The sequence below is a fragment of the Polypterus senegalus genome, chromosome 8 (genome assembly GCF_016835505.1).
Source record: "Polypterus senegalus isolate Bchr_013 chromosome 8, ASM1683550v1, whole genome shotgun sequence".
Taxonomy (NCBI): domain Eukaryota; kingdom Metazoa; phylum Chordata; class Cladistia; order Polypteriformes; family Polypteridae; genus Polypterus; species Polypterus senegalus.
In genome coordinates, this window is record NC_053161.1 from 176,757,915 (window position 1) to 176,775,416 (window position 17,502).

Sequence of the window (17,502 nt, forward strand, 5' to 3'; positions counted from 1 at the left end):
TGTGGGATGATGCCGCTGGACAGCAGTTTTCAAACAAATCTACTGAGAATCTGTAGCACTAAGGTCAGGGCTTTTAACTTGGCCATTCCAAAACATTCACCTTTTGGTTTTTAAATCATTCCACTGTCACTTTGGCCTTATGCTTAGGGTCATTGTCACATTGAATGATGAATCTTCTCCTGAGCCATAAGTTCATCTCATACTGGAACAAGAGCTCCTGATATATATATATATATATATATATATATATATATATATACACTGCTCACAAAAATTAAAGGAACACTTTAAAGAAACACATTAGATACATCAGATCTCAATATGAAGTTGGATATCTATACAAATAACGACAGGGCAATGTCTTAGGAACAAAAGGATGCCAAGTCTTTTAATGGAAATAAAAGTTTTCTGCCTACAGAGGGCTCAATTGTGTAGACACCCTAAAATCAGAGTGAAATGAAGATGTGGCAGGCTAGTCCATTTTTCAAAAACTTAATTTCTGCTACTCAAAATGCTTTTCAGTATCTTGTGTGGCCCCACGAGCTTGTATGCATGCTTGACAACGTCGGGGCATGCTCCTAATGAGACGACGGATGGTGTCTTGTGGCATTTCCTCCCAGATCTGTATGAGGGCATCCCTGAGCTGTTGTACAGTCTGAGGAGCAACCTGGCGGCGCCTAATGGACCGAAACATAATGTCCCACAGATGTTCTATTGGGGGAAGTCAGGGGATTGTGAAGGCCATTCATTCCTTCATCCTCCAGGTACTGCCTGCATACTCTTGCCACATGAGGCCGGGCATTGTCGTGCATTAGGAGGAAACCAGGACCTACTGCACCAGCGTAGGGTCTGACAATGGGTCCAAGGATTTCATCCTGATACCTAATGGCAGTCAAGATGCCGTTGTCTAGCCTGTAGAGGTCTGTGAGTCGCTCCATGGATATGCCTCCAAGATCATCACTGACCCACCACCAAACCAGTCATGCTAAGCGATGTTACAGGCAGCATAATATTCTCCACGGCTTCTCCTGACCCTTTCCGTCTTTCACATATACTCAGGGTGAACCTGCTCTCATCTGTGAAAAGCACAGGACGCCAGTGGTGGACCTGCCAATTCTGGTATTCTATGGCAAATGCCAATTGAGCTCCCGGTGCTGTGCAGTGAGCACAGGGCAGTAGACATTTGGGCCCTCAGGCAACCCTCATGAAGTCTGTTTCTGATTGTTTGGTCAGAGACATTCACACCAGTGGCCTGCTGGAGGTCATTTTGTAGGGCTCTGGCAGTGCTCATCCTGTTCCTCCTTGCCCAAAGGAGCAGATACTGGTCCTGCTGATGGGTTATGGACCTTCTATGGCCCTCTCCAGCTCTCCTAGAGTAACTGCTTGTCTCCTAGAATCTCCTCCATGCCCTTGAGACTGTGCAGGAGACACAGCAAACCTTCTGGCAATGACACGTATTGATGTGCCATCCTGGAGAAGTTGGACTACCTGTGCAACCTCTGTAGGGTCCAGGTATCGCCTCGTGCTACCAGTAGTGACACTGACTGTAGCCAAATGCAAAACTAGTGAAGAAACAGTCAGAAAAGATGAGGAGGGAAAAATGTCAGTGGCCTCCACCTGTTAAACCATTCCTGTTTTGGGGTCATCTCATTGTTGCCCCTCTAGTGCATCTGTTGTTAATTTCATTAACACCACAGCAGCTGAAACTGATTAACAACCCCTCTGCTACTTAACTGACCAGATTAATATCCCATAAGTTTCATTGACTTTATGCTATACTCTGATTAAAAGTGTTCCTTTAATTCTTTTGAGCAGTATATATATATATATATATATATATATATATATATATATATATATATATATATATATATATATATATATATATATATATATATATATATATATATATGCAGGGCTATTCAAAATGAAAGAGCAGATTTCAAAAATTCATTTCAAGCAAGCTGTATAAGACAGAAACATATTCTGTACATCAGTGGATAGAGGAAAGTTCAAAGTTTAAAACCCCGCCTAAAAGTACCAGTGAATGCCACTGAGCGCTGCTTCTCGTGTATAGCAAAATGGCGACAACACCACAAGAGAAATCATTTAGCGTGCTGCAGTTTGTGAAGTGTGAGTCAATTGGATTGGAAGAGGTGGACAACAAGATCTTGCTCATCGTCTATGGCCTCCCAGGTGTTCAGAGATTACCCACAGCCTTTTTTATCTATGGGGGTACATTAAAGAAAGAGTGTTTGTTCCACCTGTGCCCGCTAATCTTCAAGATTTGTGACATTGAATTGAGGAAGCTGTGAAGTCAGTAAGTAGTGACCAGTTGACTGATGTATGGCAAGGAATAGTCTACTGTTTTGATGTTTGTCGCGCCACACATGGTGCTCATGTTGAGTGCTTGCAACCTCAAGGACCATAGGACCAAACTTTGAGCTTTCCTCAGTCCATTGATATGCGGAATGTGTTTCTGTCTTATTCAGTTTGTTTGAATTAGATTTTTGAAATCTGCACTTTCACTTTGAATAGCCCTATAGATAGATATATATATATATCTATAGATATCTATCTATCTATCTATCTATCTATCTATCTATCTATCTATCTATCTATCTATCTATCTATCTATCTATCTATCTATATATATATATATATATATATATATATATATATATTTATATTTATATATCTATATCTATATATATCTATCTATATATTTATATATCATTATAATAAAAAAAATCTTGGGAAGAGAGATGCGGCGTGACTTTTTCCAGAGAAAAACCTTTACGTCCCGTGAGACAAGACTTTGTGGCAAGACATTTAAGAAATAAAAGAGTAGATGGCAAAGAAGAGCGTCGTAAAGAGTTCAAAAACGTTGGTGCGATACACATGCAGAGCAGGCTAGAGATAATGGAAGTACGAAAATTGGAAAATCTCAAAAAATCTATAGTAAAGATCACATTAGTACAAACAAATGGAAATTACTACTCGATGAAATAAAGGAACAGCGAAAAGATATCAAATATATTGCTTGGCTTTAAATTTTAAGTCGGAGACTTGTAGATTGTCTATTTCACGTTGCCATCCAGGAAAAGTAGTGTTCCCTCCTAATGAAGTGGCGTATCTGTGAGAATTAAAAGATTTGTTGTTTGGTGAAAGTGAAATCCACATACACGAGTGGCAGAGACATGAAGTTGCTGGCACGTAGCGCAGGCTGGTGGGGTTGGTGAGTGAATCCCCCTTGTGTGTGTGTGTGTGTGTATATATATATATATATATATATATATATATATATATATATATATATATATATATATATATTCACAGTGCATGACTTTTTGCACATTTTGTTATGTCACAGCTTTATTCCAAAATGGATTAAATTCATTTTTTTCCTCAGAATTCTACACACAACACCCCATAATGACAACGTGAAAAAAGTTTACTTGAGGTTTTTGCAAATTTATTAAAAATAAAAAAAAATGAGCAATCCCATGTACATACAGTGGTGTGAAAAACTATTTGCCCCCTTCCTGATTTCTTATTCTTTTGCATGTTTGTCACACAAAATGTTTCTGATCATCAAACACATTTAACCATTAGTCAAATATAACACAAGTAAACACAAAATGCAGTTTTTAAATGATGGTTTTTATTATTTAGGGAGAAAAAAAATCCAAACCTACACTTAACTTAAGTAGGTGAAGGGAAAACAATTGAACAAATAAGACAAAATATCATGCTTGGTCATTTATTTATTGAGGAAAATGATCCAGTGTCACAAATCTGTGAGTGGCAGAAGGATGTGAACCTTTGCTTTTAGGATTTGGTGTGACCGCCTTTTTGCAGCAGTAATTGCAACCAAACATTCCTACAGGTCTTGATCTGTCCTGCACATTGGCTCGGAGGAATTTTAGCCCTCAGGTCAGGGATGTTGCTGGGTTTTCTCAAATGAATGGCACACTTCAGGTCCTTCCACAACATTTCTATTGGGTTGAGGTCATGGCTTTGACTTATTATATTCTTCAACTACTCTTGGGTAGAACGACTTGTGTGCCTGGTCTCGTTGTCTTGCTGCATGCCCCAGTTTCTCCTGAGATGCAGCCCACAGACAGATGTCTTGACATTTTACTTTAGAATTTGCTGGTATAATTCAGAGCTCATTTTTCCATCCGCAATGGCTAGCTGTCCTGGCCCAGATGGAGCAAAACAGACCTAAAGCTTGATACTACCACCAGCATTTTTCATGGATGGGGTGAGGTTCTCATCCAGGAATGTAGCGTTTTTCTTTCTCCAAATGTAATACTTGTTATTTGAACCAAAAATTTCTGTTTAGGTCTCATCTGTCCATAAAACATAACTCCAACAGCTTTCAGGCTTGTGCACATGCTCTTCAGCAAAGTGTAGATGGGAAGCCATGTTTTTAGTGGAAAACAGTGGCCTTCTCTTTGCAACCCTGGCATGCACACCACTGTTGTTCAGTGTTCTCCCGACGGTGGACTTGTGAACATTAACCAGTGTGAGAGGTTCTTTTAGTTGCTAAGAAGTTACCCTTGATTCTTTTGTGACCTCACGGACAATCACAAACCTTGCTCTTGGGGTGATCTTTGTTTGTCGACCACTCATGGGGAGAGTAACAGTAGTCTTAAACTTCCTGCATTTGTCACATTCTGTCCGACTGTGGATTGTTGCAGTCCAGACACTTTAGAGATGGTTTTGTAGCCCGTCCCAGCAGGATGAGCATCATCAGTTTCTTTTGTGATGTCCTCTGAAACGTTCCTTGTCTGTGGCATGATATGCAGATACTGCTCAAACTTGTCTGAAGATGAAGCCCTTGATAGAACCCTAAACATGGGGCCCATTCACACCTGACTGTCATCACACCAACTGACAACACCTCACCTTCAAATTACCTGCTAGCTTCACATTCGTTTACCACTCACGGGTTGTCATACCGGCTGATTTTCCTTTATAAAATGATATTTAAATTATATTTTTGTGTCATTTTGTTTAGCTTGGTTGTCCACATGTACTTTTAGGACTTGTGTTAAAATCTGATGATGTTTTAAGTCTTATCAATGCGGGAATATGGAAAATTCTGAAGGGTTCACTAACTTTCAAGCATCACAATAGTTTCACCATTCAAATGTTTGTTGTGAATTTAAGCACATTTTTTAAACTTTCTTCTCGCTGCTTTCACAGGCACGTATTCAATATTTGATAATCTGATAAAACTTAAAAATTCACAAATGAAATAAAGTTTTTGAATTCAAGAGCCAAATGTACCGTCTTTCCTGAACAAACGTTTCACACTTTTAAAACTTCAGTCCCCATGCTGTCACAGGGGAAGTGGTAAGGGAAGTGTGAATTTCAAAAGGTGGTTTATCATGTGATTCAACAAAATAATTATTCCTAAAACTTCAATAGAATAACTTTATTTTTGCATTTTAGGCCACATGAGTCTCTGCAACAGCCCTATACTCTGCACAGATAGCCAGTTTATGTGCAGTTCTCGGTCGGGACTGGCTCCCTCGTATATGCTACGGCAGGGGACACCAGGGCCTATTGCGCTACATAATGCAATGAAAGTTGAGCTGCTCCTCCTAAAAGTTTGTACCCACAGCTCCTCAGTAAAACCACTGTGGAGGAAATCCTTAATACGTAGCCTGCACCAAGTATAAGGAGTTTACCTTATTTTTTTTTATATTCACTCACTGTTGTCATCTCCAATTAAAAATCAACACGGCGATTGTAGACACAATTGAAATAACAGAAGCAACAGCCATTACATCAGTCTCCGTGTTTAATTTCAGGTGGTAAAACAAACTTTTTTCGCTTGAAATCACTCGATGGAAATGCAGACAATTGTGTTTTGACAACTTTTCAGAAGTGTCGCTTCTATTTTGAGCAGAACTGCAATGGAAATGCTGCTAGCGATGTGTAATATTGGAGAAGATGTGAAAGTGAAATTAAAGATTCACAAATCAGCTGTGGGGTTGTGATTTAAAGATTACACATTACGTTTTCTGTTTGTAACGAAAATGTAATGAATGATATGTCGTTTGTGGACATATTTATTCAGATGTAAAACCCCTGCACTTTGTGTTGCTGTGTCAAAGGATCCTCACATCACCTGGCAGTTGTGAATTCAGGGGCAGGCTGGCAAATTGATGATTCCAAAGGAAATACAGTGCTGTGTCCGTTTTGAACAATGTTACTCCATTTTTAAACTTCACTCCTTATTGCTTTATATGAGTGCATATTACTGATATCTTTGACATGGTCTTTAAATCGAAATTAAAGATTAACACTTTAAATTCACATTGTGATATTAAGATCCAACATCCTAGTCAGCATTCCTGGTCAAAACAGAATGATGTGTAACTTCTGGACAATGTCAGTTCATGCAAAGTGTGGTCCTTATGCCCTCGAGTGGGGCACACTATTTTGTTAAATTTGACAAGAGCTCTTCCTTAACGGTAAAGTATTTAAGTCTTGAAACCGCAAGGTATTTCTGCCTTCAGAGATCTTTATACTCGTAACATGTTTACATGTTTGCACCTTTTCATCAGTGCTGTTGGAAGTATGGAATTCCCTTAACACACTAATATTATCTACATATCCATATATCTATAGATATATCTATCTTTCTATCTTGTATATTAACACCTACACGTGGAAGTGTGTGTGTCTGTCCAGCCTGGAAGTGAGAGTTGGAGGCGGGGTAAGGAACGGAAACTTGCTTAGCCGCTAATAACACAAGTGAGGCGAGCACATCAGCAAAATGGTATCCCTTTTACTTTTCCCCCCAGCCACTAATACACAAGCAAGACCTCCAAAGAAAGACATCACTTAGCCACTTATACACAAGCGATGCTAGCACGTCGGCAAAACAAATCCTCCTAGGCGAGAGATGCCCAGACTAGTTGCTTTCAATTACCTGACATCTCTACATTTCAGTTTTTTTCTGATGATTTCAATAGTTTCTTGGACCCTGGGCTTTTTACAGCACAGGCTTACACAGCTAGTGTGTGTGTGTGTGTGTATATATATATATATATATATATATATATATATATATATATATATGAGTGAAAGCCAGCCCGACCACAGATAGACAGACACCTTCTTAGATCCACAACACACGATTTATTAACTATTTACAAATCCCAAGTCCATAAACAGTCCCGCACCACACACAGTGCTTCCAGCACCAATCACCCTTCTTGCCGAGCCTCCCAATACTCCTCTTCGGGCCGCCTTCTTTCCACTCTCCCAAGCCTTGTCTCCCCTCTCTCGACACCAGCTCCCCGACTGTAGGAAGGCAGCCCCTTTTACTGTCACTTGGATGTGCTCTAGGTGCTTGTTGATGAGCTTCCTGCGGCACTTCCTGGTGTGGCAGAAGTGCCGCCTAAGCACCCGGAAGCACTCTGGGCATCCCTGAAAGGTCCTTCCTCCACCTTCCCCGGTGTGGTGGAAGTGCAGCTCTCCAAGGCTCCACGATGCTTGGGGCGCCCCCTGGCGGCGACCACGGGCCCCAATGGGTTTGAGCCTCCTTGCTGCGCCCCCGTGGTGCCCTCTTTATCCAGATTGGTTGCTGTCTCGTGGCCCAGGGAACATATAAACCGTCTACTGGTCCTTCCAGTCTCCTGCCACAGTATATTTATTTATTTATTTATTTACAAGTTAGGAATTTTGTTAAAAAGAATTCACCTGACTTCCCAAATCCACCATCAATGTTTTTACTAAAAAATATTTGGACTAGTAAGCAGAAGAATGTTGGCAGCACTTCTACACTTTTATTGGTAATTGTCATGGTGCTCATTGCTAGAGCTCATTGCTCTTTGAATTTGGATCACAGAACTGACAGACTACCTTTATGTATGTCATTTTTTTTCCAACAATGACAATGACAGTTGGATCCACCATTGCTCTGGCCAAGAGTCTATCCACCCTTCCAGGGAGATCTCTCACCTGTTCACCCAGAAGATAAAACGTGGTGTGAGACTGTCTCTGGAGCAACCTTCCTCTTCAATCACCCTAATGATTGAGTACCCAACTATCACTATCTCTGTCCTTCAGGGAACTGGTTCTGAGGTGGCCCACTGAGGCTCCTCATGCCTGCCTACCAGCTCAGAATCATTGGAGACACCATCCAGCTTTCCTAAGATCTGAATGGTTTGACACTAATTCTGGGGTTGATGCCCCAAGACAGTGTGCACCCTTTACCTTGTGACTGTGACCCACCTATGACCTGTCTGGTCTAGAGTCTTCTCCCGCGTCACCTTAGGGGTGCCCACTCTCTCTCTAATGGACACCTTGGCCAGATCTGCCAATTCTCTACTACAACACAGGCCAGCCAACTCCTCCTCCAGTTCAGAAACCCTAAACTCGATTTGCTTGATAAGCTGGAATCTCCCATATGTATGGCCGTCACCGAAAACTGGCTCTTTCAAACCGTCATCTTAAAAATTCAACCTCTAACAGAACTTATTATTGCACTCTCCTCATTATTAACATTTGACTTTGGCTAACTTAAAACTGCTCAGTTTTTAAAAATGTAAAATTAAATGAATTAACTAAATGGTAAAACTAAAAAACTTAAGCCAAAAATGAGACTGAAGAACTGCTACAATTATATGACAACCTCTTACTCCTTAAGCTCCATGTAATCTTCTCCCCCTCAACTGCCTGCTGTTTGTCCTTCTTTGAGGTTCACTTTGCATTTCTCTGTCTGTTCTCCTAACTTTGTGCTCCTCTTATTCTTTACTTAAAAGCTCTCCACTCACGCCATTTGCGTTCCTTGTTATTAATGAACCCCTATGCTGTTGGCCTCTTAACTGCTCTACTTTCCTGTCCACAAAGAACTGATCAATCTAGAAAAGCTTGTTCACTGAATATCTGCTGCTGGTTGATTTCTTACTGTTTTGTCTGCATCTATAGCCACTTGTGCCTGATTGAAGCCTTAACACTGGCCTCCTGCCTATTTACCACTGAGTCCTTCTTGGTACTGCTTTAACAATCCCCCCAAATAAGTAATGTTTCTGTTACTTAAGTGTTCGCCGCTGCAACTCTGGTTATTTACTTACAGAGATGCTGGTTTTGGCTGCTGCTGCTTACTGCCCTGCCTCGCCGACGCTACTTTGAATACAAATAACAAGAACAAGTAGAAGTAACCATTCCCAATGCACCCTCAATCACTCAGCTGTGTTTCCTCCTGTGAGAGTGAAAAAATGCCAAAAAAAAAAAAAACACCTTCGAAAGGGAATTATTTATTCATTTATTTATTTTAATTCCAGCACAGCTTCTTAATAGCAACCAAAACATAATGGTTTTGGGAGCAAAATGTATTTTTTAATTAACTCTTTCACCTCAGAATGCAAACCTCTCTGCTGCTTTTCCTTCGTTTGCGAAGATGACATCAGTACGTCTCCTTGATTCCCAGGGATTCAGTCCTGTAAGTTGCACTGTTTGTTGTAAGGACGTCAGTGTTGGGAAAGCCAAGATCACATACATACAAGCACCCTAAAGAAAAGTTGCATTGAGTTTTTGATTGAATAATCCATCCATCCATTATCCAACCCACTATATCCTAACACAGGGTCACGGGGGTCTGCTGGAGCCAATCCCAGCCAACACAGGGCACAAGGCAGGAGCAAGTCCCGAGCAGGGCGCCAGCCCACTGCAGTGATTGAATAATGGCCTAAGAAATTATAGTGAGCAACGGACAACTACATAAGGTTTTGGTATCTGATTTCCTGATCTCCTTGTATTGACATTTCCTATTTCTCATTGTATCTCCCAATTCCTTTACTAAGAAAAACTCTGCCTTGTTTGTTACAGGTAGAACAGTCGCCACTCTCTTGTGACCGTATTACTTCCTTGGAACTTCTTTCTTGCTTACCTTCGAACTTCAGTCTTTGTTATCTGAAATAAATACCTTACCTTGAAGTTTAAGTTATAATTAGTGAAGAACCGGCCAACAGTCTCAGTTTTACCTTACTGAGCACATGACCAGGAAGATTCAAGCACTTCTATTCAAAGTCCAATGTATTTAAAAAGGTAAATAAATAAATAAATATATAAAACTTCACTTTTGAATACAATAACTGGCTTTTTTTTATTTTATTGATTTTTTTGAAATTTTACAAAAATAGGATTGAAAACAAATCAACCCCCACTCCTGAGAAAGAGAGCATAGGCAGCAGAATAACATTTAAAGCTAGTAAAAATAAGTAATAAAATGAATTAATAACTAAATAATGATAAATGGAAAAGAAAAAGAAATGGGGAGAGAATCTGCTTTCTCAGTGGTTTAAAACCTTATTCTAAAATGTTATTGATTAGATCCTGCCAGGTTTTGAAAAATTTTTGCACAGATCCTCTAAGTGAGAATTTGATTTTTTCCAATTTCAAATAATATAAAACATAAGTTACCCGCTGACTTAAAAGGGGACTGCCATTTAAATGTGCAAAGCAAAAAGACAAGCCTTTGTTGTTTCAGTTTCCTACATGAATCACAGCTTTTTCCCTGTCAGAGAACTTAAGTTGCACATCCCAAAAGGCAGTTTCCCTTACCACTGTCTAATATTCCCGGTCTATCCCACTCTCTCTTCCTCCATTTCCTCTGACTTGCACTCTTTACCTTGTTGAGTGGTGAATTCTTATGATATCTGCATTCATCTTTTTGGGCTGAGCCTGACTGGTCTACTCACCAGCAAACACCAGGCAAGGCTTGAGAAATGCATTCCAGTGTTCTTCTTCCGGGAAGGGTCCTCTTTAATTTAGAACATTTAGGAAAGTCTTTACTGGGTTGTTCTTTGTTTGTCTCCATCCCATTAGACCCATTTTCCATGAGTAACCCTATAAGAAACATGTATGTCCAGATAACTGAGCTAAAAGGATTACTGAGGCACACAAGCTCCCCCAACATCGAGGTGACAGTCCTGGGAGGATGCAGCAGAATTAGGCAGCGTGGCCAAAAATCCATATAATAGTACAATGAAAAACTGACTGTTTTGGTAGATGCTGGGGAGAAATAACAAATGTATTGATAATTTACAAGTGCATCTCTTATTTGTTGAAATGCTCTTATACTGAAATCGATTCAACAGTAGGAGTTCATCTTTAACTTAAACTAAAGCCACTGCAGAGCAAATGCAGAACAAGACGCAGGGCTTTTTCATGTCCTTTTTCCATTTTTCAAACACTTGCATTGTCATTGTCACTGAATTCCAGTGAGGTTTGCCAATCAGGCTTAAACCTAACAGTGCCTCGGGTAATTCAGTGAAAGGGGATCCCCTCACTTATTACGACCAGTTTATTCACTTTGATTTAGGGAGGAAATTATTCGGAAATGGAGAGTACCTTTTTTATTTTGAAGTCAGCTGGGACAGCTTAGCTATTAGCTAAACAAACAGGCTTGATGGACTAAATGGTCTCCTCATGTGTCAGATTTCTTATGTCCTTATGCTCATTTCACTTTTGAAGAGCTGCAGTTGGGCTGTTCAGTGATGCAGTTTCCTTTGAATAAAATGTAGTCGGGTGTCCGTTTATTAAAGCCCTTATCCCTTTACTTGTATCTAAATATCTCAGACTACATTATAGGAACACAAGGCAGTGGCAGCAAACCCTCGTGAAGCAGGTGAGCAGCAATGCAAGTACCATATCTGAGTACAGACTCTTAAATTATCCAGACTGTCCTATAACTGATTGATAAATTAAACTCCTTTTGTTACTCGTGATTCAAATATTTGAAGAGGGATAAATTAAACTCCTTTTGTTACTCGTGATTCAAATATTTGAAGAGGAATATCAGGTTCTCTTCATGTCTGCTTTTATTGTGTATTTTGTTTAAATGTGATGCTTCAATATTTATTGTACTGGTTAGTTGTGTTATACCCTATATTGAAATCCTTACCCTGGAAATGCCTTATGATGGAGCCTACTGTCAATAGTGTTAGTTTAAATGAGGTCTGCTTGATTCACACTGTAAATTTGCCTTAATGTGTTCCATTTCCATTCATTTCTCATTTTCACCAGTGCGAGTAGTCTAATACATAATCACACACATCATCTCTCCCTCACGTGAGGTTTACTGGAGGTCATCTTCTTCCATGCAGATCTATGTGCTCTCACCTGCCTTGGCTGCTACCTACACATTCACATCGCCGGCTCCACTTCACATCACTCATTTTGGGACAGAGGCAACACCATCTGCATTTACTTTCACCAATGCTTTGAGACAAGTCAAGCCGAAATCCTTCATGATGCTCATCGACAGCCATATTACCCAGGCTGGTGAATTTAAGCAGGGGCGCCGGACTCATAGGTTCTGTTCTCTTAGGTGCTTCATCATTTCTCAGCTACATGCACACCTCTTATTTCTAAGGATGGCTTTGGCCCTTCTAACGGTGTCTGTCTCGTGACACTCTACCCACTTTTTACAATGTGCGTCTTCCAGGTCTGTGTGGATCTACCTCAATTTTCATGCCAGTCACACTGTAATAAGGTGTAAGGAATAGGCAAAGGAGTTCACTCTAATGTGTTCAGTGTGTTTTTGGTCGTACATCTCAATTCCACTCTTCTCACTTTATAGACAACAAGGAGGATATGTTCTCCATAAGCACATCTTATGTTAAACCAACAGATGAGGCAAATCTGAGGTCTGCCATACAGCACTTTTATTTTTAAATGAGAAACCTGTAAGCCAAGCAGGCAATGCTGGTGACCCACAACTATGTGAGGTGGTCCTCCTCAAGCCTGTAGGACTCTCACTCCACACTTTCCAGCTTGTTTTACACCTTATAATGTGATCTGAGGAGTGATGAGTTACTGTAACCATGCCATGATTTTTTCCCCCTAAATCACTTGACTTGACATTAATAGGGTGCTACAAAAATATTTTGAAAATGTTTTTAAAGCTGAATGGTGCCATTTTGATGGAGTTCAATCCTTTTTTTTAACAGCAGAGAAGGAACAGTTGCCATTTATTGCAACATCAAGATGAATATAAAAGAGGAGATGCATGAGGCTGACATAAATTCTACAGAGAAAATGACTGTGAGCATTAAGAAGGAGGACTGTGACGGGGGGTCTGTCCATCCTAACCAGGAGAGTCTGTGTATTAAGGAAGAGAATTATGAACTGGTAACCGTGGACATTAAAGAAGAGGCAGAGGAGACGTCTGTCAGGGTTGAGATGCCAAAACCTGCAAGAATGGAGTGCACTGATCTCAAGGTGGGGTCTGAGTCATTACTGTCTGAAACAAAGATGGCTGATGAAATGTCATCTGTTAGAACTTGGGAGGATCAACCAACACCTTCAAACTGGGCCACAATAAGTAAGTGTTATGTGTAAGCTTTGGGGTAGGTGGTGTCGGTCTTAAAAGACAGTCTTACACTTTTTATGTGAAACTTCAAAATATATATTTCATACTTTAGAGTGAAAAGCAGGCAATTGTTTAATTTTCCTTTTCTCTTTTTTTATGTACAGTAGCATACAAAAGTTTGCCTCCCTTTGCTTAAAATGTCTGATACTGTGAATAGTTAAGTGAGCAGAAGATCACCAGAAGGCATCAAGTTAAAGATGACACATTTCTTCAATATTTTAAGCAAGATTATAACTTTAATTCCATCATTCACGGGTACAAAATACCAAAAACATGAAAAGGGCCTGAAGAAAAAGTTTGGGCCCCTCAAATTGGTCAATACTTAGTAAGACCCCCTTTGGCGAGTTGAATACTTTTTGTAGCCAACTGAGAGTCTTTCAATTCTCACTTGAAAATCAAGCAAAATGACTCCTTTTATTGGCTAACTAAAAAGATTGTGTCTTGCCTGAAGAAGGGGCCTGAGTTGTCTCGAATGCTTGCATATTGTAATCTGTTCAGTTAGCCAATAAAAGGTGTCATTTTGCTTGACTTCTCACGACATTCATAATGGCTAACACGGTACAACACCCTAATACTACAATTCTTACTTGAGGTATTTTTGCCCATTCATCCTTGTAAAAGCTGTCCACTAACAGGCTTGCAAGCGAGGAGTAATGTGGATCAGATTGTGATCACATATGCTCAATGTTCCCAAACGTTTACATTTAAATGTACAAAGAAGGTCCAGCTTCTCCAGTCCACCAGTAGAATATGACACACTCAGATGGAAGTTTGCCATTGCTTCTTCCAAAATCACATGTTTAAGTCACCACGTATTCCTGTTGCAGGCCCAGAATGCCTCCACTTTAGAGTGTTGGTGGCAGAGGGAATCATTTCTGTTCCTGTGTCTCCATTTGTAGAGGAAGGAATGTAAACTATCAATCAGGATGGTGTAACTCCTCTTCCATGGTGGATAACATGGACAGAATTTCAGAGTCTGGATTACACATTTTAGTCTTCATTGTAAAAAGTCACAAAGATGACCAGTTCCTCTCTTGCCTTTTTCCTCACTCATTACTACTGTGTCTCTGTGACCCTGCATGAAACATGAAATGAGCCTTAAAATGACAACTGTTGTTTTCACCTGTCAAAAGTTGAGAAGACGGGGTCTAGCAAGTACTGTTTTGTGATTGGTGAATTATTATCACAGAGATGTGGATCTTCTCTCACCAAGTACTGTGGGAGCGTAAAATGCATCGAAGATTCTCACCTTGAAAGAAGACTCTAGGAGTCGAAGGATAGGCAAACAGAGTAATTAGTTTTATTGCAATAAACAATAACACAGACTCAACCCAATTGGGCCAAACTGAGTTGAGCCCCGAACAAGCCAAAAATCACAAGTTTATATACAGTATATATATGTGTATATATATATATATATATATATATATATATATATATATATATACTAGCAGAATACCCGTGCTTCGCAGCAAAGTAGTGTGTTAAAGAAGTTATGAAAAGAAAAGGAAACATTTAAAAAATAACGTAACATGATTGACAATGTAATTGTTTTGTCATTGTCATGAGTGTTGCTGTAATATATACATATATATACACACACATATATAGACACACATTTACATACACCTATATATATCTATTTATCTATATATGTATATATCTCTCTCTCTCTCTCTCTCTCTCTCTCTCTCTATATATATATAGATATAGCTATAGATATACATATAGACATATACATACATATATACATATATAGATATATAGATATATAGATATATAGATATAGATATAGATATAGATATAGATATATATAGATATATATATGATATATATATATATATTAGATATATATATATATATATATGATATATATAGATATATATATATATATGATATATATAGATATATATATATATAGATATATATAGATATATATATATATATATATATATATATATATATACACACGGTGGGCCATTTATATGGATACACCTTAATAAAATGGGAATGGTTGGTGATATTAAATTCCTGTTTGTGGCACATTAGTTTATGTGAGGGGGGAAAACTTTTCAAGATGGGTGGTGACCATGGTGGCCATTTTGAAGTCGGCCATTTTGGATCCAACTTTTGTTTTTTCAATAGGAAGAGGGTCATGTGACACATCATACTTATTGGGAATTTCACAAGAAAAACAATGGTGCGCTTGGATTTAACGTAACTTTATTCTTTCATGAGTTATTTACAAGTTTCTGACCACTTATAAAATGTGTTCAATGTGCTGCCCATTGTGTTGGATTGTCAGTGCAACCCTCTTCTCCCACTCTTCACACACTGATAGCAACACCGCAGGAGAAATGCTAGCACAGGCTTCAAGTATCCGTAGTTTCAGGTGCTGCACATCTCATATCTTCACAGCATAGACAATTTCCTTCAGATGACCCCAAAGATAAAAGTCTAAGGGGGTCAGATCGGGAGACCTTGGGGGCCATTCAACTGGCCCACGATGACCAATCCACTTTCCAGGAAACTGTTCATCTAGGAATGCTCGGACCTGACACCCATAATGTGGTGGTGCACCATTTTGCTGGAAAAACTCAGGGAACGTGCCAGCTTCAGTGCATAAAGAGGGAAACACATCATCATGTAGCAATTTCGCATATCCAGTGGCCTTGAGGTTTCCATTGATGAAGAATGGCCCCACTATCTTTGTACCCCATATACCACACCATACCATCAATTTTTTTGTTCCAAAAAATAGCGATGGTTTTGTTTGTTAACTTCACCATTCACATAAAAGTTTGCCTCATCACTGAACAAAATCTTCTGCGTAAACTGAGGGTCCTGTTCCAATTTTTGTTTTGCCCATTCTGCAAATTCAGTGTGCCGATCTGGGTCATCCTCATTGAGATATGCTGCAGTAGCTGGAGTTTGTAAGGGTGCCATTTGTGAGTAGCTAATATCCGCCCGAAGGGATGTTCGACTAATGCCACTCTCCAGTGACATGCGGCGAGTGCTATGCTGTGGGCTCTTGCTGAATGAAGCTAGGACAGCCACTGATGTTTCTTCATTAGTGACAGTTTTCATGTGTCCACATTTTGGCAAATCCAACACTGAACCAGTTTCACGAAACTTAGCAAGCAGTTTGCTAACTGTAGCATGGGAGATGGGTGGTCTCGTAGGGTGTCTTGCATTGAAATCTGCTGCAATGACCTGGTTACTGCGTTCACCAGACATCAACACAATTTCTATCCGCTCCTCACGTGTTAACCTCTGTGACATGTCAATGGCTGTAAACAAAGAGAAACTTGTAAATAACTCATGAAAGAATAAAGTTACATTAAAACCAAGCACACCATTGTTTTTCTTGTGAAATTCCCAATAAGTTTGATGTATCACATGACCCTCTTCCTATTGAAAAAACAAAAGTTGGATCCAAAATGTCCGACTTCCAAATGGCCACCATGGTCACCACCCATCTTGAAAAGTTTCCCCCCTCACATATACTAATGTGCCACAAACAGGAAGTTAATAGCACCAACCCTTCCCATTTTATTAAGGTGTATCCATATAAATGGCCCACCCTGTATATAGATATATATATAGATATATATAATCTCCTTTGGGGTGCAAGCAGCTGTTGCTGGGGGTGCCAGAATCCATTGAGGAAGAAAAATTAAAAACATTATTTGTACAAAATCTTAATTTATCTATCCATTCCTAAATAATTAAATTTGCAGGCTATTTCGTATCCGTGCAATACGCTGCTTGTTAAAATGGATGACTTCTGCTCTTACGTGCAAGTCTGCGTGGATATTATGAACTATCGTATCTGTTCAAATTCTATTTAAATTTTAAATATAAGTAATTTTTATTTGGTCGACAGAAATATGTTTAGTAGGAATGAAAATTAAATTTAATCATCATTGCATAAATTTTTCTTCACCATAGAAATTTAAAGACTAAATCCAACTTCCATTCCTACCAAAGATATTTCTGGGGACCAAATAGAACCTACTTATATCCAAATTCGAGCTATTGAGCTGTCGCCTGTCTGCCTGAATAAGTCATCCTCGCTTTGCTCTTTTTTACCGTTCATT

The 17,502-nt window shown here is 39.4% G+C and overlaps 1 protein-coding gene across 3 annotated transcripts in view; it reads left to right on the plus strand.

Moving 5' to 3' along the window:
• LOC120533435 (zinc finger protein 773-like) overlaps window positions 1-17,502 on the plus strand; it is a 36,503-nt gene that overhangs the window by 2,060 nt on the left and 16,941 nt on the right. Inside the window, exons 2-3 of one of the 3 annotated variants that reach the window (XM_039760325.1) lie at window positions 9,856-10,074; window positions 12,981-13,354. In XM_039760325.1, coding sequence (XP_039616259.1) covers window positions 10,061-10,074; window positions 12,981-13,354 — 388 coding nt within the window. In that variant the 5' untranslated portion in view covers window positions 9,856-10,060. The remainder of the gene's footprint in view (window positions 1-9,855; window positions 10,075-12,980; window positions 13,355-17,502) is intronic. The other 2 variants (XM_039760326.1, XM_039760327.1) reach the window with 2 other exon arrangements.